Raw genomic sequence first — 21,113 nt, 5'->3', positions numbered from 1 at the left:
AAGCTCATTTCCCTTGTTTTGTATACTGCATTCATTTAAGTATAACACCCCCAGTCCTGCGCTGACTGCCCTTCTTCGGAGTTGTCCCCTTTACCCACTGTGCCTGAATGGTAGATTCCCAAAGCTTTCCAAACTCTCTGTCCTATCACTTGTCCGGGAAACTTCAATAACCTCTCCTGTGCGCTCCCCTCCCCTTTAACTTTTTCCATAGGTTTCCACACAACTGGACCTACCTATCCCCCGATTTCATTTAAAATCCTATCTTCAAGCTGCTCCTCTCCTGTATGCTATTAGAATTCTGCCTTTATTTTGTTCTGTATTTTCATACCTAATGGATCATTGAACATTGAATAGTACAGTTCTTCAGTTCCTGAAGAAGGGCTGATGCCCGGAACGTCGATTCTCCTGCTCCTTGGAGGCTGCCTGACCTGCTGCGCTTTTCCAGCAACACATTTTCAGCTTTGAACAGTACAGCACAGGAACAGGCCCTTCTTCGGCCCTCAATGTTGTGCTGAACATGACACCAAAATTAACCTAATCCCTTCTGCCTGCCCTTGGTCCCTATCCCTCCATCCCTTGCACATTCATATGTTTATCTAAAAGTCTATTTAGCACCTCTACAGTATCTGCCTTCATTATCACTCTTGACAGTACATTCCAGACTCCTACCACTCTCTCCCTCATCTCCTTTGAACACTCCCCCCTCACTTTAAATGCATGCCCCCTAATTTTAGACACTTCAACTCTGAGAAAAAAGATCCTGACTGTCAACCCTATCAATGCATCTCATAATTTTAGAGACTTCCATCAAATCTCCCATCAGCCTCCACCACTCCCAAGAAAACAACCTGAGTTTTTCTAGCCTCTCCTGTAATCCAGGCAGCACCCTGGTAAACCTCTTCTGCACCCTCTTCAAAGCCTCCATGTCCTTCCTGTAATGTGGCGACCAGAATTGAAAGCAGTACTCAAACTGCGGCCTCACCGAAGTCTTGTAAAGTTGCAACATGACATCCTGACTCTTGTACTCAATTCCCCAAGCAATAAAGGCAGGTATGCCATACGCCTTCTTTACCACCTTGAGGGAGCTATGGACTTGTATCCCAAGATCCCTCTGTACATCAATGCTGTTCAGGGTCCTGCCACTAACTGTATACTTCTCCTTAACATTTGATCTCCCAAAGTGCAGCACCTCACACTAACCTGGTTTAAACTCGATCTGCCATTTCTCCGCCCATATTTGCAACTGACCTATATCCCGCTGTATCATTTGACAACCTCCTACACAAATCCACTGATCTTTGTCTCATCTGAAAACTTACTAACCCACCCATCTACATTTTCAACCAAGTCATTTATATTGATCACAAACAGCAGAGATCCCAGGACGGATCCCTGCAGTCACGGACCTCCAGCCTGAAAAACACTCTTCCCCCCCACTGCCTTCTACGGGCAAGTCAATTCTGAATTCACACGACCAAGTCACCGTGGATCTTAATCTTCTTGAGCCTACCGTGAGCGACCTTGTCAAAAGCCTGACTAAACTCCATGGAAACATCATCCACTATTCCACCCTCATTGATCACCTTTAGCACCTCCTTGGAAAATTCAATCACGTTAGTAAGACATGACCTGCCCTGCACAAAGCCATTCTGACTGTCCCTAATTGGACCATACTTTTCCAAATGTGCGTAAGTCCTATCCCTAAGAATTCTCACCAATGTGAGACCCACCAGTCTATAGTTTTCTGGATTATCCAGATTTCCCTTCTTGAACAGAGGAACAACATTAGCTACTCGCCAGTCCCCTGGGACCTTTCCAGTGGCTAGTGAGGGTACAAAGATCTTGGTCAAGTCCCCAGCAATCTCCTTTCTTGCCTCTCTTAATAACCAGGGGTAGATACCATTGGGATTGAGGACATATCCACCTCAAAGCTCTTCAAGAGACCCAACATCACTTCCTTCTTGATTTTGAAATGTTCCACACTAATCTCACTATCCTCCGCATCCTTCTCCTGGGTGAATACTGACAAAAAGTACTCAATTACGGATCTTGTCCGCATTCTCTTCCTCCAAGCACATGTTCCCTCCTTTATCCTTCTCCTTAGTTATCACTTTATTTTTAATGTAAGTTTAGAATGCCTTGGGATTCTCTTTAACTCTACTTGCGAAGGTGATTGTATGGTCCCTCCTGTTCTCCTAATTCTCTGCTTGAGAACTTTCCTCTTTATATTCCTCATGGGCCCTGTCTGCTTTTAGCTTCCAAAACCTTACACATGCATCCTTTTCCCTTTTTGACTAAATTCACAACCTTCCTTATTATCCAAGGATCCCTTACCTTGCCATCCTTGTCCTTCCTCCTTACTGGAACATACTGGGCCTGAACTCTCATCAGTAGGTCTTTAAACAATTCCCACACGTCAAATCTGGATTTAACCGACAACGCCTCCAAATTAACACTCCATAATTCCTACTTAATACTGATGTAATTTGCCCTCCCCCAATTTAGTATCTTCCCACAAGGTCCTGACTTAACCTTATGCATTGCTGTCTTAAAACTTAAGGAGCTGTGATCAATGATTCCAAAATGCTTTCCGACTGTAAGGTGAGTCACCTGGCCAGCTCATTCGACAATACAATGTCCTGTATGGCCCTTCCTCTAGTTGAGCTATCCATATACTGTTTCAAGAAACACTCTTGGATGCACCTAACAAATTCTGCCCCATCTAAGCTTCTTGATCTAAGGAAGTCCAAGTCAATATGGGGAGAGTTAAAGTCACCCTCTATGACAATCCTGTACATCTTTCCGTAATCTGCCTACGTATTTATTCCTCAATGTCTCATTGGCTGTTGGGAGGCCTATAGTATAATCCTATCAATCAGAGTTATTACATCCCACCTTATTTTTGAGCTCTCCCCATATTGTCTCAGGGAATGGACTCTCCACCACGTCCTCTCTGAATGCAGCTGTGACATTCTCCCTGATTTGGAAGGTGACTCCTCCACCTCGATCTCGTCTAAAACAACAAAATGTTGGAAAGCCAGTCCTGCCCCTCTCTCAACAAGGTCTCTATAATGGCCACAATGTCACAGTTCCACGAATTGATTCAGGCTCTAAGCTCATCTGCTTTACCTATAATACTCCTTGTGTGGAAACAAACACACTTCAGCCATTAGTACCACCATGTTGATTTACCTGTTTCTAACTATCCTTCCTTTCTGAATGACTGGCCCTAACATGTACCTTCCCTTCAATGCTTCCACTTGCTGACCTGCTGCTCTAGTTCCCAGCACCCTGCCACTCCAGTTTAAACCCTCCCAAGAATCACTTCACGTTTCTCTGTGTTGAATGTTCCCTGTCATATATCCACCAACCCCACCCATGTTCTCTGAAAGTCCTTCACTGTTTCCACAGTTCATAATGCCTTACAGTTTTGGAAATTGTGTATAGAGTCATAGAAATGTACAGCATGGAAACATCGGTCCAACCCATCCATACCGACCAGATATCCCAACCCAATCTAGTCCCACTTCCCAGCATCCGGCCCATATCCTTCCAAACCCTTCCTATTCATATACCCATCCAAATGCCTCTTAAATGTTCCAATTGTACCAGCCTCCACCACATCCTCTGGCAGTTCATTCTATACACGTACCACCCTCTGTGTGAAAAGGTTGCCCCTTAGGTCCCTTTCATATCTTTCCCCTCTCACCCTAAACCCATGCCCTCTAGTTCTGGACTCCCCCACCCCAGGGAAAAGACTTTGTCTATTTATCCTATCCATGCCCCTCATGATTTTATAAACCTCAGTTTCACAACATCTTTCCAATAGGAAGGACATCAGAATTGCACACAATATTCCAACAGTGGCCCCTAACCAATATCCTGTACAGCCGCAACATGACCTCCCAACTCCAGTACTCAATACTCTGACCAATAAAGGAAAGCATACCAACCGCCTGCTTCGCTATCCTATCTACCTGTGACTCTACTTTCAAGGAGCTATGAACCTGCACTCCAAGGTCTCTTTGTTCAGCAACACTCCCTAGGATCTTACCATTAAGTGGATAAGTCCTGCTAAGATTTGCTTTCCCAAAATGCAGCACCTCGCATTTATCTGAATTAAACTCCATCTGCGACTTCTCAGCCCATTGGCCCATCTAGTCCAGATCCTGTTGTAATTTGAGGTAACCTTCTTCGCCGTCCACTACACCTCCAATTTTGGAGTCATCTGCAAACTTACTAACTATATCTCTTATGCTCACATCCAAATCATTTATGTAAATGACAAAAAGTAGAGGACCCAGCACCGATCCTTGTGGCACTCCACTGGTCACAGGCCTCCAGTCTGAAAAACAGCTCTCCACCTTTGTCTTCTCTCCTCTGTCTTCTACCTTTGAGCCAGTTCTGTATCCAAATGGCTTGTTTTCCCTGTATTCCATGAGATCTAACCTTGCTAACCAGTCTCCTGTGGGGAACCTTATGTTCAGATTTAAGATACATATCAAGAAAGACTGAATCTATTATCCACCTGAAGGAATCCCACAATTAACTGGCTTTTAGTCCAAACCACAACAGTGGACTTCTCTCTGAAGCTGGACATTCAGCCAACCTGGTATTCATGTTTAGTTAATACCAGTGAGAGAATGAGGCTCAACACTTGCCCACTGAGTGCTTCAACTGGTGGAAGGATGAGAAGGCTTTTCTTAAGCCCAGGCTCAATGAAGCTGAAGGCACCGTCTCCACATACTGTCTCCCACCTGATCTAGTCTCTCCCCCACCAACCTGCCCAGGGGAATGTGCCCATCGTTCCAAACAGTGCCCCCCACAGCAGAGGTTAAACTGACTGGCCTGTCATTGCTGATCTTATTCTTACATGCTTCACTGAACACTTTCAGCTCCCCAGCTGTCTTGAACAATACTAAACACGATTGGAAAATTTTTTGTTAGAAGCTCTGCATTTACGTGGGCGGCACGGTGGCACAGTGGTTAGCACTGCTGCCTCACAGCGCCAGAGACCCGGGTTCAATTCCCGCCTCAGGCGACTGACTGTGTGGAGTTTGCACGTTCTCCCCGTGTCTGCGTGGGTTTCCTCCGGGTGCTCCGGTTTCCTCCCACAGTCCAAGGATTTCGCTGCTCGTTGGATGCTGCCTGAACTGCTGTGCTCTTCCAGCACCACTCTAATCTTGACTCTAATCTCCAGCATCTGCAGTACCCACTTTCGCCTCGTCATTGTCCTGTACAACTGCAACATAACCTCCCAACTTCTATACTCCCAGCCCTGATTGATGAAGGCCAATGTGCCAAAAGCCGCCTTCACTGTCTTGTCTACCTGTGACTCCACGTTCAGAGAACAGTCCACCTGAACCCCAGGGTCCCTCTGTTCTACTGTACTCCTTAAGGCTCTACCATTCACCATGGAACTCCTACCTTGATTTGACTTTCCAAAATGCAAGACCTCACACTTATCCATATTAAACTCCATTTGCCATTTCTCGGCCCACTTCCCCAACTAATCAAGGTCCTGCTGCAATTTCTGATAACCTTCCTCATTGTCCACAATACTGCCTATTTTAGTGTCATCTGCAAACTTACTGATCATGCCTTGTGCATCTTGTACAAATCATTGCTATAGATAACAAACAGTAATGGACCCAGCACCGACCCCGAGGCTCTCCACGAGTCACAGGACTCCAGTCCAATAAGCATCCTTCCACTGTTACCCTCTGCTTCCTACCATCAAACCAATCGTGTATCTGATTTGACAGCTCCCCCTGGATTCCATGCAATTTAGCCTTCCAGAGCAGACTACCATGTGGAAACTTATCAAAGACCTTATTGAAATCCATATAGACTACGTCTATCGCCCTGCCCTCGTCAATTTTACTGGTCACTTCATCAAAAAACTCTAACAAATTTGTGAGGTATGATCTCCATGCATAAATCCATGCTGACAACTCCTAAACATATTTTAGGGCGACACGGTGTCTCAGTGGTTAGCACTGCTGTCTCCCAGTGCCATGGACCCAGGTTTGATTCCAGCCTCAGGCGACTGTCTATGTAGAGTCTGCACATTCTCCCAGTGTCTGCGCGGGTTTCCTCTGGGTGCTCTGGTTTACTTCCACAGTCCAAAGATGTGCAGGTTAGGGTGAATTGGTCATGCTAAATTGCCCATAGTGTTAGGCGCATTAGTCAGGGGTAAATACAGGGTGTGGGTGGGTCACTCTTCGGAGGGTCAGTGTGGACTTGTTGGGCCGAAGGGCCGGTTTCCATATTGTAGGGAATCTAAAAAATAAACCCTGTCTTTTCAAATGCACGTATATCGTTTCTCTCAGAATCTTCTCAAGCAACTTACCCACCACAGATGTTAAGCTGACTGGTCTATAGTTACCAGGGATTTCTTTACAGCCCTTAGAGTTATAGAGTCATAGAGATGGACAGCACGGAAACAGACCCTTCAGTCCAACCTGTCCACGCCGACCAGATATCCCAACCCAATCTCGTCCCACCTGCCAGCACCCGGCCCATATCCCTCCAAACCCTTCCTATTCATATACCCATCCAAATGCCTTTTAAATGTTGCAATTGTACCAGCCTCCACCACATCCTCTGGCAGCTCATTCTATACACGTACCACCCTCTGCGTGAAAAAGTTGCCCCTTAGGTCTCTTTTATATCTTTCCCCTCTCACCCTAAACCTATGCCCTCTAGTTCTGGACTCCCCCATCCCAGGGAAAAGACTTTGCCTGTTTATCCTATCCATGCCCCTCAGTTTTGTAAACCTCCATAAGGTCACCCCTCAGCCTCCGACACTCCAGGGAAAACAGCCCCAGCCTGTTCAGCTTCTCCCTGTAGCTCAAATCCTCCAACCCTGGCAACATCCTTGTAAATCTTTTCTGAACCCTTTCAAGTTTCACAACATCATTTCGATAGGAAGGAGACCAGAATTGCACGCAATATTCCAACAGTGGCCTAACCAATGTCCTGTACAGCCGCAACATGACCTCCCAACTCCTGTACTCAATACTCTGACCAATAAAGAACTATCCTATCTACCTGCGACTCCACTTTCAAGGAGCTATGAACCTGCACTCCAAGGTCTCTTTGTTCAGCAATACTCCCTAGGACCTTACCATTAAGTGTATAAGTCCTGCTAAGATTTGCTTTCCCAAAATGCAGCACCTTGCATTTATCTGAATTAAACTCCATCTGCCACTTCTCAGCCCATTGGCCCATCTAGTCCAGATCCTGTTGTAATCTGAGGTAACCATCTTCGCTGCCCACTACACCTCCAATTTTGGTGTCATCTGCAAACTTACTAACTGTACCTCTTATGCTCGCATCCAAATCATTTATATAAATGATGAAAAGTAAAGGGCCCAGCACCGATCCTTGTGGCACTCCACTGGTCACAGGCCTCCAGTCTGAAAATCAACCCTCCACCACCACCCTCTGTCTTCTACCTTTGAGCCAGTTCTGTATCTAAATGGCTAGTTCTCCTGTATTCCATGAGATCTAACCTTGCTCACCAACCTCCCATGGGGAACCTTGTCAAACGCCTTACTGAAGTCCATATAGATCACATCTACTGTTCTGTCCTCATCAATCCTCTTTGTTACTTCTTGAAAAAACTTTGTAAGGGCCAAACATTCACTACCCTCCAGTCTTCTGGGACCCCACCAGTCACTAACGATGATGCAAAAATATCAGCCAGGGACCCTGCAATTTCTTCTCTAGCCTCTTGCAGGACTCTTGGATAGATCTGGTCAGGGCTAGGAGATTTATTCACCTTCATATATTCAAATACATCCAACACCCCCTCTACTGTGATATGGACTGTCCCCAAGATATTACCACTAACTTCCCAAGTCCTCATGTCTTTCTCCACGGTAAACACAGAGGAGAAATAGTCATTCAGGACCTCGCCCATCTCCTGTGGTTCCACACATGCGTGTTCACGTTGGTCCTTGGCGGGGGGGGGGGGGGGGGGGGGGGTGGGGTTCTATTCTCGCTCTCTGGTTATTCCGTTTCCTTTAATATCCCTTATCCAGTTTCTGATGTTGTTCACTGATCCAGTCAGTCAGTCTTTTCTCTGCAGTCCGAGCCTCTAGCTCACTTGCTGTTCAACCATTGCCTCAAAATAACTCCTCTCTCTCAAGCACTTTGGCAATGTTTCCTCCCTGTTAAAGTCAGATGCAAAGCATTCATTTAACACCACGACCATGCCTCCTACCTCCAGGTGGAAAATCCTTTCTTAGGTCTCGACAGGTATCCCACACTATCCAAAAGTAGAGCGTTCCTATGAAAGTTTTTGTAAGCTGAAATGGCATGAAGCAATCATTTATTGGGGAAAAATTTCACCTTTTCTCGTAAAAGCGAAAATTCTCTTTGGATTCACGAAAACAGGTACTAATGTAGGTCTTTCGTAAAAGCAAAGTGGCGCAAAGTGGCCTTTTTGAAAGTGGGGGATACCCGTACAAGTGGCCCCCCCCCAATGCTCTTTTCACCACGACCAACTCCTTCTCATTTTGACTTTTGAATTCCTATCCATGTTAGTTGCCAGTCTCTTCTCAATCACTCATTTTGTTGCCCTTTTCTTTGTCATTTCCCTCTGAACTCCAGCCTACTCCCCCCCCACCAGGCTTCCTATCCAGCTTGAGAGAGAAAAACGCTGGATAATCTCAGCAGGTCTGGCAACATCTGTAAGGAGAGAAAACAGCTGACATTTCGAGTCAAAGCTTTGACAAAGGGTCAGTTAGACTCGAAATGTCAGCTGTTTTCTCTCCTTACAGATGCTGCCAGACCTACAGAGATTTTCCAGCGTCTGCACTAATTTGCTTTTATTCCTATGCAGCTTAATCAACGGTCAGAGATTTAAATGATATACTGGGAAAATAGACTTGGAATTTGGGTGATATGGTATTTTCTGAGTGAGATATGACTCTGACTGCTTCTCGTCCTTTCCCCCAGGTTGAAGAGGAGCTGATGAGCCAACAGAAGAAAATGAAGGGCACGGAGGATGAGCTGGACAAGTTATCCGAGGGACTCAAAAATGCTCAGGAGAAGCTGCAAGCTTCAGAGAAGACAGCTTCAGACGTGAGTCATTGGAAATGTCTCTGAGTCACTCCATAGCCATTCACAAAGGATGGTTTTATGGATGGTATTGTGTTGGGCATCAGACTAACACACTCAATATCTCCTAGGATAAGTACTTGGAAAGAATTGTTCTTATGACTAGGTGGGTTCAAAACGACCCTGATGGGGTAGAAGCTACATCAAACTGTTAAAAACCACTGGTTCAGGTGAGAGAGAGAGATAGAGAGAGATAGACAGAGAGAGAGAGACAGAGAGAGAGAGACAGAGAGAGAGAGACAGAGAGAGAGAGACAGAGAGAGAGAGACAGAGAGAGAGAGAGAGAGAGAGAGCGAGAGAGAGAAAAGAAATACCATTAGAATGAAAGAAAGCATAACGGACTTCAGCTACTTTAAAGATGTTAAAGAAATGTGGGTATTCTCTTAGATTATAGCAATTCAAAGGGAGATTTAGGAGGGATGCTCTGAATGATGATTGGAACAGGAGGAGACACTGTTGGGTTATTCATTGGGGACATTTAGACTTTGGGGGAGGGTGGAGTGCCGGAGTGTTCTCATAGCTGACTCCCTATCTAACTAAGTCAGGCCTGAATTCAGCAAACCAGCTCCCACTGTTTTCGACAGAACAGAATTCCACAGAATAACAACCTTTTGAGAAGTACTCATCTTAAGAGCTAAACCTCTTTCTAAATTATGTACTTTCTACAGTCTCTGCTACAAAGAGAAATAACCTGTCATAATCCTCCCTGGCAGGTTCCCTCATAATCCCTCATGTTTCATAAGATCACCTCACTTTTTTTCTGAAGTCCAGTGGGCCTAGTTCCAAGCTGTTCAACTTTTCTTTACAAGAGAAGTCTTTCACCACAGGAATGGAGTTGAGTGATCCTTCACTCCAGAGAACTGCAATTCTCTTTTTCCAATTAGGAGACTGAAACGGTATTCCAAATGTGGTCTCACAATGCAGCTGCAGCAAAAACTTCCCTACTTTCATGTTTCATTCCCCTTGCTTTAAATATCATTATTGAATTAGCTTTTTGAATCATGTGTTTTATCAGCAAATTAACTTTATGTGAATCATACACCAGGATACTCAAATCCCCCTGTCTCTCAGAGTTCTGCAATCTCTTGTCATTTAAATAAAATACTGCTTTTCTATTCTCCCTGCCATGGTAGACACATTACGCTCCATCTGCCCAAATTTCGTCCACTCTCTCGAACTATCTGTATTCCTTTAAGGAGCCTCTACTCCTCTTAAAAATGTACTTCCTCCACCTCTCTTGGCATCATTGGTATTAATAGCTGCCATCCATTTGATCATAGGGAGAGAGATGTACAGCATGGAAACAGACCCTTTGGTCCAACCCGTCCATGCCGACCAGATCTCCCAACCCAATTGAGTCCTACTGACCAGCATCCGGCCCATATTCCTCCAAATCCTTCCTATTCATATACCCATCCAGATGCCTTTTAAATATTGTAATTGTACCAGCCTCCACCACTTCCTCTGGCAGCTCATTCCATTCATGCACAACCCTCTTTGTGAAAATGCTGTCCCTTAGGTCTCATTTATATCTTTCCCCTCTCAATTTTTGAGAACTATGCCCCCTAGTTCTAGACTCCCCGACCCCAGGGAAAAGACTTTGTCTATTTACCCGATCCATGCCCCTCATGATTTTATAAACCTCTATAAGGTCACCCCTCAGCCTCCGATGCTCCAGAGAAAACAGCCCCAGCCTGTTCAGCCTCTCCCTGTAGCTCACATCCTCCAACCCTGGCAACATCCTTGTAAATCTCTTCTGAACCCTTTCAAGTTTCACAACATCTTTCCGATAGGAAGGAGACCAGAATTGCACACAATATTCCAACGGTGGCCTAACCAATGTCCTGTACAGCCGCAACATGACCTCCCAACTCCTGTACTCAATACTCTGACCAATATGAGAAAGCATACCAAACTCCTCCTTCACTATCCTATCTACCTGCGACTCCACTTTCAAGGAGCTATGAACCTGCACTCCAAGGTCTCTTTGTTCAGCAATACTCCCTAGGACCTTACCATTAAGTGTATAAGTCCTGCTAAGATCTGCTTTCCCAAAATGCAGCACCTCGCATTTATCTGAATTAAACTCCATCTGCCACTTCTCAGCCCATTGGCCCATCTGATCTTCGCCATCCAATACACCTCCAATTTTGGTGTCAACTGCAAACTTACTAACTATATCTCCTATGCTTCACATGCAAATCATTTATAAATAACAAAAAGTAGTGCACCCAGCACCGATCCTTGTGGCACTCCACTGGTCACAGGCCTCCAGTCTGAAAAATAACCCTCCATCACCACCCTCTGTCCACCAGAACATTTGAGCCAGTTCTGTATCCAAATAGCTAGTTCTCCCTGTATTCCATGAGATCTAACCTTGCTCACCAACCTCCCATGGGGAACCTTGTCGAACACCTTACTGAAATCCATATAGACCATGTCCATTGCCCTCAATCACCTTTGTTATTTCTTCAAACAGCTCAATCAAATTCGTGAGACATGATTTCTCACACAAAGCCATGCTGACAATCTCTAATCAGTCCTTATCTTTCCAAATACAAGTAAATCCCATCCCTCGGGATTCCCTCCAACAACTTGCCCACCAGTCTCACTGGTCTATAGTTCCCTGGCTTTTCCTTACCACCCTTCTTAAACAGTTGTACCACATCAGCCAACCTCCAGTCTTTTCATCTAAGTCATTGTTGAAGAATCTAAATAATCTTGGATCCAGTACTGATCCCTATGGTACTCCTCTGGTTGCAATTTAACAACCTGGCAAAGACCTATTTATCCCTATGTTCTGCTTCCTGTTAGCTTACCAATCCTCTATCTGTAAAATACCACTATACCATGAGCTCTGAGTTTGTGCAAAAACCTTTGGAAATTGGAGCAGCAGAGTGGTTCAGCGTTTAGCACTGCTGCCTCACAGCACCAGGGACCCAGATATGAATCCGCCCTCTGATGACTGAGTGGAGGTTGCACATACTCCCCGTGTCTGTGTGGGTTTCTTCTGGGGGCTCCGGTTTCCTCCACAGACCAAAGATATGCAGGTTAGGGTGGGATTGGCCATGCTAAATTACCCATAGTGCCCAGGGATGTGCAGGTTAGGGTGGGATTGGCCATACTAAATTACCCATTGTGCCCAGGGATGTGCTGGTTAGGGTGGGATTGGCCATGCTAAATTGCCCATAGTGCCCAGAGATGTGCTGGTTAGGGTGGGATTGGCCATACTAAATTACCCATTGTGCCCAGGGATGTGCTGGTTAGGGTGGGATTGGCCATGCTAAATTGCCCATAGTGCCCAGGGATGTGCAGGTTAGGGTGGGATTGGCCGTGCTAAATTGCCCATAGTGCCCAGGGATGTGCTGGTTAGGGTGGGATTGGCCATGCTAAATTGCCCATAGTGCCCAGGGATGTGCAGGTTAGGGTGGGATTGGCCGTGCTAAATTGCCTATAGTGCCCAGGGATGTGCTGGTTAGGGTGGGATTGGCCATACTAAATTACCCATTGTGCCCAGGGATGTGCAGGTTAGGGTGGGATTGGCCATGCTAAATTGCCCATAGTGCCCAGGGATGTGCAGGTTAGGGTGGGATTGGCCGTGCTAAATTGCCCATAGTGCCCAGGGATGTGCTGGTTAGGGTGGGATTGGCCATACTAAATTACCCATAGTGCCCAGGGATGTGCAGGTTAGGGTGGGATTGGCCGTGCTAAATTACCCATAGTGCCCAGGGATGTGCAGGTTAGGGTGGGATTGGCCGTGCTAAATTGCCCATAGTGCCCAGGGATGTGCTGGTTAGGGTGGGATTGGCCATACTAAATTACCCATAGTGCCCAGGGATGTGCAGGTTAGGGTGGGATTGGCCATACTAAATTACCCATAGTGCCCAGGGATGTGCAGGTTAGGGTGGATTGGCCATGCTAAATTACCCATAGTGCCCAGGGATGTGCTGGTTAGGGTGGGATTGGCCATACTAAATTACCCATAGTGCCCAGGGATGTGCAGGTTAGGGTGGGATTGGCCGTGCTAAATTACCCATTGTGCCCAGGGATGTGCTGGTTAGGGTGGGATTGGCCGTGCTAAATTGCCCATAGTGCCCAGGGATGTGCTGGTTAGGGTGGGATTGGCCATGCTAAATTACCCATTGTGCCCAGGGATGTGCTGGTTAGGGTGGGATTGGCCGTGCTAAATTGCCCATAGTGCCCAGGGATGTGCAGGTTAGGGTGGGATTGGCCATGCTAAATTACCCATTGTGCCCAGGGATGTGCTGGTTAGGGTGGGATTGGCCGTGCTAAATTGCCCATAGTGCCCAGGGATGTGCTGGTTAGGGTGGGATTGGCCATGCTAAATTACCCATAGTGCCCAGGGATGTGCAGGTTAGGGTGGGATTGGCCGTGCTAAATTACCCATTGTGCCCAGGGATGTGCTGGTTAGGGTGGGATTGGCCGTGCTAAATTATGCATAGTGCCCAGGGATGTGCAGGTTAGGGTGGGATTGGCCGTGCTAAATTACCCATAGTGCCCAGGGATGTGCTGGTTAGGGTGGGATTGGCCGTGCTAATTTGCTCCATTATGTGCAGGCTAAGTGGGATAGCCATGGGAAATGCAGGGCGACCAGGGTGGGTAGGGGGCGTGAGTCTGAGTGGGATGCTCTTCGGAGGGTCGGTGTGGCCTCAATGGGCTGAATGGCCTGCTTCCACACTGTAGGGACTCTATGAAATCCAAACACATCACATTTACAGGCTCCCTTTTAACTTACTTAGAGTCATAGAGATGTACAGCACAGAAACAGGCCCTTCGGTCCAATTCATCCATGCTGACGAGATAGCCTAAATTAATTAATCCTACCTGCCAGCTCCTGGCCTATATCCCTCCAAACCCTTCCTATTCATACACCATCCAGATGCCTTTTAACTGTTGTAATTGCACCAGCCTCTACCACATCCTCTGGCAGCTCATGCCATACACGTACCACCCTCTGCGTGAAAAGGTTGCCCCTTAGGTCCCTTTTAAATTGTTCCCCTCTCAGCCTAAACCAATGAGAGAAAGAGAGGACTGCAGATGCTGGTGATCACAGGCAGAAAGTTTGGAGCTGGAAAAACTCGGCTGGTCAGGCAGCATCCGAGGAGCAGGAGAGTCGATGTTGCGAGCAAGAGCTTATGCCCGAAATGCCGACCCTCCTGCTCCTCGGATGCTGCCTGACCAGCCGAGCTTTTCCAGCACCACACCTTTTGACTCCCCTAAACCCTGTGCCCTCTAGATTCCCTACAGTGTGGAAACAGGCCCTTTGGGCCAACAATTCCACACACGAAGAGTAACCCACCCAGACCAATTTCCCTCTGACTAATGCATTTAACACCACGGGTAATTTAGCATGGCCAATTCACCTGACCTGCACATCTTTGGATTGTGGGAGGAAACCGGAGCACCTGGAGGAAACCCACGCAGACACGGGGAGAATGTGCAAACTCCACACAGTCAGTCGCCCGAGGTTGGAATCGAACCTGTGCCGTGAGGCAGCAGTACTAACCACTGAGTCATTGTGCCGCCCTCGAGTTCTGGACTCCCCCACGCCAGAAAAAAGACCTTGTCTATTTATCCTACCCATGCCCCTCATGATTTATAAACCTCTATAAAGGTCGCCCCTCAGCCTCTTACAGCCCCAGCTTGTTCAGCCTCTCCCTATAGCACAAATCCTCCAACCCCGGCAACAGCCTTGTAAATCTTTTCTGAACTTGCTTGTTATTTTCTCAAAAGGACCCTAATCGATTACGTAAATGTGATTTCCCTTTCTCAAAACTATGATGGCTCTTCCTGTGCCCAGCTGTGTATTTCTTCCAGAGCACATTTCACCCAACTTCAGAGTGATACTGGTGACAGTTTGACCTACCTGACATTTTGGCTAGTTACAGCAAGTAGCAGAGGGGAATGCAAGATAAAGCTTTCCGCTGAAAGAGAGAGCTTTGAAAACCTTAAAACTGAAGCGGAATGCTTAACAACAACAAACTACTTGTATTTATATAGCGCTTTGATATCGAATGAAGTCCCAGGGGCATGCGATGATAAGACAAAACTGAAACTAAAGTTGAGGACGTTTTAAGGCGAATCTTAAGAGAAGACACAATGGAGGGGCAGAGAGAGAATTTCAGAGTTGAATTCCTGATCAGCAAAAGGCACGGCAACCTGGGCTAGAGCAAAGGGACCGCGAGATCTGAGAGGCCAGATGCAGAGGGACAGAACACCTCTCATCGCAGTGAGGGAGGAGTAGATGGAAGAGCGTAACAGAGAGAGTTCAACACAATTAGAACAGCAAACAATGGGGAAACTCAGCAGGTCTGGCAGCATCTCTGAGGAAGACAGAGACAGAGTTAGCTGCATAGGTCATAGGTCGTTCACTAGAAATGTAAAAGATTTTAAACAAGTGAAAAGGAGGGCAGGGTGGGAAAAAAAACAAAATGGAAGAAAAGGCAGGAGATTAAATGACAAAACGGTTGATGACACAAGGCCAATGAGAGGGGGGGAAATGGGACTAGTAGAGTCACAGAGACATACAGCACGGAAACAGATCCTTCTGACCAACTCATCCCTACTGAGCAGGTAGCTTAACTTAATCTAGTCCCATTTGCCAGCATGTGGCCCATATCCCTCGAAACCCTTCTTATTCATGTGCCCATCCAGATGTCTTAATTGTTAAAAAAACAAAAGATGTGACTAGTGGAGGGGTGAATGGCTGTCAGCCTAAAGTAAAAACACCAAAGAAGAAGCAGTGAAGAATAATTAAAAAAAAAGAGTAATACCAAAAGAGAAAGGAAGCAGAGAGGTTGCGATCAGAAATTGTGGAACGCCGTGTTGAGTCCGGAAGGCTGGAAAATGCCTAATCGAGAGATGAGGTGCTGTTCCTCCAGCTTGCGGTAAGAATCCCTGCAGCACTATCGGAGGCTGTGGACAGGAAGCAGTGAAGGCAGGATAGAGAATTAAAATGACCAGTGACTGGAATCTCAAGGTCAAGTTTCTGGACTGAACGGGGGTCATCTGTAAAGTGGTCACACCAAGCCTTGCTATGCTCAAAACAAAAAAAAAACCAAGAGGTTGCTGGAAAAGCTCAGCAGGTCTGGCAGCATGTACGAAGAGATATCAAATGGGTTGGGCTCGGTGACCGTTCCTCAGAATACAGCCTCTGCAGTTCTCTCAGTTTCTTACTTGCTAAGCTCAAAGTGGCCATTGTGATTCACTTTGTTACAATAGTGACTACCTCCAGTGTAAATTAAAACTGCTTGGAGATGTATGGAGAGATTTTGAAAGATGCTATATAAATACAAGCTTCTTCCTTATTGGGAGGAATTTAGATCTTCAAAATGGAAACCAGCTGAATGCAGAGAAAATGATATATTCTCATATACAAGAATACACTGAAAACAGAAAAAAAGAGGTGAATTCAAGAAGGAACTAGTGATTTTAAATTTGTTGGGGGAAAAAAGGCTGAATTGAAAGATTTTTAAAAGGGGAAGAGGTACAGAAATAATTAATGCCAAAGTGAGAACACGGAAAACACTGCAAATCCTCAGCATCTGTACAGTAAGAAACGAGACTGGTCTCCATTTAACTCACTACCTCCTCAGAACATTAATTAGTGACCCCTAATTGGGGCTTTATTTCCAGGAATTAATTGCTTCCAAAAGAAATGGAAGCCAGTCCTGCCATTGATAAACTCTTCCTTGGTTGGACGTGTTCATGGAGCCATTCTGGCACACAGTCCCCTGACTTTGGTAGCTCTCCAGCTCTCACACTTCTCTGCCTTCTGGGAGGAAGTTGCAAGATTATCCAGCTTTTCTCTCTCCCCATAGATGGGGGGGGGGGGGGGGGGGGGCAGGTATATGCAGCATTTTACTTCCATGCCCCATTTTGTGTGTAACGTGTCTCGCACAAGTCCAGAGGCAAGGAAAAAAGGGAGAAAAGGATAGTGGAGCACAGGGTGGAAAAGGTGAAAGAAAAGGTGATGCTGATAGCACCAGTTTGGAAACAAACAGAGCAGAGATTATATTTAAACTCGGTGTTGAATCTGGAGGACTTTAAAGTGCCCTGGCTCTAAGATGAGGTGATGTTCCTTGAGCTAGTTTGAGTGCAGCAGGTTGAGGATAGCGAGGTCAGTGGGAGCTCGTTTGCAGGAGGTCATGGCCTAGTGGCATTGTTGTTCGTAATCCAGACAACATACTGGGGGGGGGGGGTGCGGTTCGAATCCCACCTCTGCAGATCATGGGATTTGAATTCAATAAAATGGTGGAAGTCTAATGATGACCACAAAAGCGTTGTCAATTGTGAAAAAACAAATCTGGTTCACTAACGCCCTTTAAAACAAAGGAAATTACCGTTCTTACCTGGTCTGGTCTACATGCGAGTCCAGAGCCACAGTAACATGGTTGCCCTGGGAGAAAGTGCAGACTGGATTAGTGGTGCTGGAAGAGCACAGCAGTTCCTGATGAAGGGCTTTTGCCCGAAACGTCGATTTCGCTGCTTGAACTGCTGTGCTCGTCCAGCACCACTAATCCGGTATTTGGTTTCCAGCATTTGCAGTCATTGTTTTTACCTCAGAAAGTGCAGACTGCAGAGGCTGGAGATCCTGATGAAGGGTTTATGCTGGAAACATTGACTCCCCTGCTCCTCAGAGGCTGCCTGACTGGCTGTGCTTTTCCAGTACCACACTCTCCAGACTGTAAACTGCTGTAAGCAAGCCACTCAGATAAACAACCCAAAACTCTCCAGAAGGGATGGAACCAGACAGGCCATTCAGCATTAACGAGGCACCAGAGACAACAACAACAACAACCACCATTCCAGAAAGAGGAAGCTTTTTTAAAAACTAAAAGATTTGTGCTTCTGAACTGTAGGACCCATAACCAAGGTATTCCAGTCTAGTTATGCACACTTCCCCAGAAATGTGGAAAATTGTCCAGCTATGTCCTAAATACAAAAAGTACAACAAATTTAAACTAGCCAATTACTGACCCATCAGTCTACATTCAATCGTCAGTCAAGTGATGTAAGGTGGGTTTCCTCCCACAGTCCAAAGATGTGCAGTTTAGGTGGATTGGCCGTGCTAAATTGCCCAAAATGAACCAAGTTAAATGTCACACAACACCCAGGTTATAGTCCAACAAGTATATTTGGAAGTACAAGCTTATGAAGCACTGCTCCTTCATCAGGTATCAGTACTCCAAAAGCTTGTACTTTCAAATAAACCCGTTGGACTATAACCAAGGTGTTGTATGACTTTTAAATTTGTCCAACACTGGCACCTCGACATCTTGCCCATAGGCTGCAGTGATGTGCAGGCTAGGCAGAGTAACCACGGGAAATGCAGGGTTACAGGGTTAGGGTAGGGGGGGCGAGTCTGGGTGGGATGCTCTTCAAAGGGTCATGGGGACTCAATGGGCCGAATAGCCTGCTTTCACACTGTAGGGATTCTATGAGAATTGAGGTGCTTTGGAGTGAGTGACCACAGATCACTGAAAGTGGAACAATAGATTGGCATATGGAATCCTTCCCTTTGTCAGACTGGGATAAGAGCAGAGAGGTAACGCTAGAACTGTATATTCTCCTCACCTCAAGTCTAGTGGGTAGTTCTGATCATCTCATTACAGAAAGAACATCATTAATCTAGAGAGAGGACAGAGAGGATTTACAAGGATATTGCCAGAACTGAAAAACGGCACCCATGAGGAAACACTGGCTAGGTTGGGGTTGTGTTGTCTGTAACTTATCCCTTTCCCCTCCCAGAGGAGCAATTTAATTGAGGTGTACACAGCTGCGAGGGGCTTGGATAAGGTGGATGGGAAGGACCTACTCCCCTTAACGGATTGTCAGTAACGAGGAGGCAAGTGAAGGATTAGAGGGAAGGAGAGGACAGAACCCACTGCCTGAAGGGGTGATTGGGCAGAAATCCTCTACTCATTTCAAAGATGTCTGGATATGTGCATCTGGAATCCTGTTATCTCCAGGGATATGGAGCAAATGCTGGAAAGTGGGATCAGGCTACACAGCTCATCTTCCAATCAGTGTAATCGCAATGGGCAGAGTGGCCTCCTTTTGCATAATCATTTTCTAAAAGGGGTGGCACGGTGGCTCAGTGGTTAGCACTGCTGCCTCACAGCACCGGGGACCCAGATTCGATTCCAGTCTCAAGCAACTGTCGGTGTGGAGTTTGCACGTTCTCCCCGTGTCTACATGGGTTTCCTCCGGGTGCTCTGGTTTCCGCCCACAAGCCAAAGATGTGCAGGTCAGGTGAGTTGGCCATGCTAAATTGCCCGTAGTGTTAGATGCACTGTCAGAGGGGAATGGGTCTGGGTGGATTACTCTTCGGAGGGTCAGTGTCAATTTATTGAGCCGAAGGGCCTGTTTCCACACTGTAGGGAATCTAATCTAATCTAAATCTTCTAAAACTCTGAAGAACAGGAAGATGCACGGATGTAGGGAGTAGGTCAAACAATACAGCATGAAACTGATGGGTCAAATGTCCTTCTTCTTACTACAATACTTGTCATTCTGTGATTCGAAGGACCGGCTGAAGTTTGCCAATTCTAAAGAGGAAATAGGCATGGGATATATTTTATTCTTTGACAGGACGTGGGTATTACTGGCTGGGCCAGTCTTTATTCCCCATCTCTAATTGACCCCAAGAGGTTGGTGGGGAGTTGCCTTCTTGAGCCACCATTGAACTTAGAATCCCTACACAGTGTGGGAACAGGCCCTTCTGCCCAGCAAGTCCTCACCGGCCCTCTAAAGACTAACACGCCCAGACCAATTGCCTTATATCACCCACATTGCCCTGACTGATGCACCTAACAATATGGCCAATTTAGCATGGCCAATCCACCTAACCCTGCACATCTTTGGATTGTGGGAGGAAACCGGAGCACCCGGAGGAAACCCACATAGACACGGGGAGAATGTACAAACTCCACACAGACAGTCACTCAAGGCTGGAATCGAACCTGGATCCCTGGCGCCGTGAGGCTGCAGTGCCAACCACCAGCCGCCATGCTGCCGTTGCTGGGGTAATGAGGGGACACCCACAGTGTTGATAGGGGATTTTAACCCAGCAACAGTTCTCCTACACTTCCCACCCTCTTCTTCCCCACTCATTCCCAAAGAAGGAGAAAAGTTTCATATTTTAGCGTGGAAGTGTCCTTTTCTAGTCAAGATTAAGACGGCCAGTCTGTACTAGATAGTCCGTTTTCACACCCTTTGCAATTATGTAGATGACAAAGAAAGATTTGCAAGGATGTTACCGGGACTGCAGGTGGAGAGGAGAGGCTGGGTTTGCATAGCCACCTACAGATTCACCCTGAGATAGAAGACAACCATCATCGTCTGTGAGTGACCGCCAATGATGATGACAGGCTGGGGCTGTTTGCCCTGGAGCATCAGAGGCTAAGGGATGACCTTATGGAGGTTTATAAAATCATGAGGGGCATAGATAAGTCAAGGTCTTTTCCCCAGGGTAGGGGAGTCCAAAACTAGAAGGTATAGGTTGAACGTGAGGGAGAAAAGATTTCAAAGGGACCTGAGGGTGGCGCATATGTGGAACAAGCTGCCAGAGGAAGTGATCGAGACTGTACAATTACAATGTTTAAAAGGCACCTGGGCAGGTCATACAAGTCATAGAGATATACAGCAGGGAAGCAGACCCTTCAGCCCAACTCATCCATGCTAACCTAATCTAGGAGAAAGTGAGGACTGCAGATGCTGGAGATCAGAGCCAAAAAAACGTGTTGCTGGAAAAGCACAGCAGGTCAGGCAGCATCAAAGGAGCAGGAGAATTAACATTTCGGGCATAAGCCCTTCTTCAGGAATGAGGAGGGTATGCCAAGCAGGCTAAGATAAAAGGTAGGGAGGAGGGATTTGGGGGCGGGGCGTTGGGAATGCGTAAGGTGGAAGGAGGTTAAGGTGAGGGTGATAGGCTGGATAGGGGGTGGGGGCGGAGAGGTCAG

At 46.5% G+C, this 21,113-nt stretch overlaps 1 protein-coding gene and 1 long non-coding RNA gene across 3 annotated transcripts in view; one reads left to right on the top strand and one right to left on the bottom strand.

The window, feature by feature from the left end:
• Positions 1-8,317, bottom strand: part of LOC140494476 (uncharacterized) — a 37,102-nt gene extending 28,785 nt beyond the window's left edge. Inside the window, exon 1 of the long non-coding RNA XR_011963997.1 lies at positions 8,231-8,317. This is a non-coding gene — a long non-coding RNA (uncharacterized lncRNA). The remainder of the gene's footprint in view (positions 1-8,230) is intronic.
• The window catches only part of LOC140494475 (tropomyosin alpha-3 chain), a 112,774-nt gene that overhangs the window by 25,265 nt on the left and 66,396 nt on the right, over positions 1-21,113 (top strand). For both annotated transcript variants that reach the window (XM_072593693.1, XM_072593690.1), the window contains exon 2: positions 8,968-9,093. In XM_072593693.1, the coding sequence (XP_072449794.1) occupies positions 8,968-9,093 (126 nt within the window). The remainder of the gene's footprint in view (positions 1-8,967; positions 9,094-21,113) is intronic.

Source organism: Chiloscyllium punctatum, chromosome 24 (assembly GCF_047496795.1).
Source record: "Chiloscyllium punctatum isolate Juve2018m chromosome 24, sChiPun1.3, whole genome shotgun sequence".
Lineage (NCBI taxonomy): Eukaryota > Metazoa > Chordata > Chondrichthyes > Orectolobiformes > Hemiscylliidae > Chiloscyllium > Chiloscyllium punctatum.
This window is presented reverse-complemented; position numbering and strand designations above follow the sequence as displayed.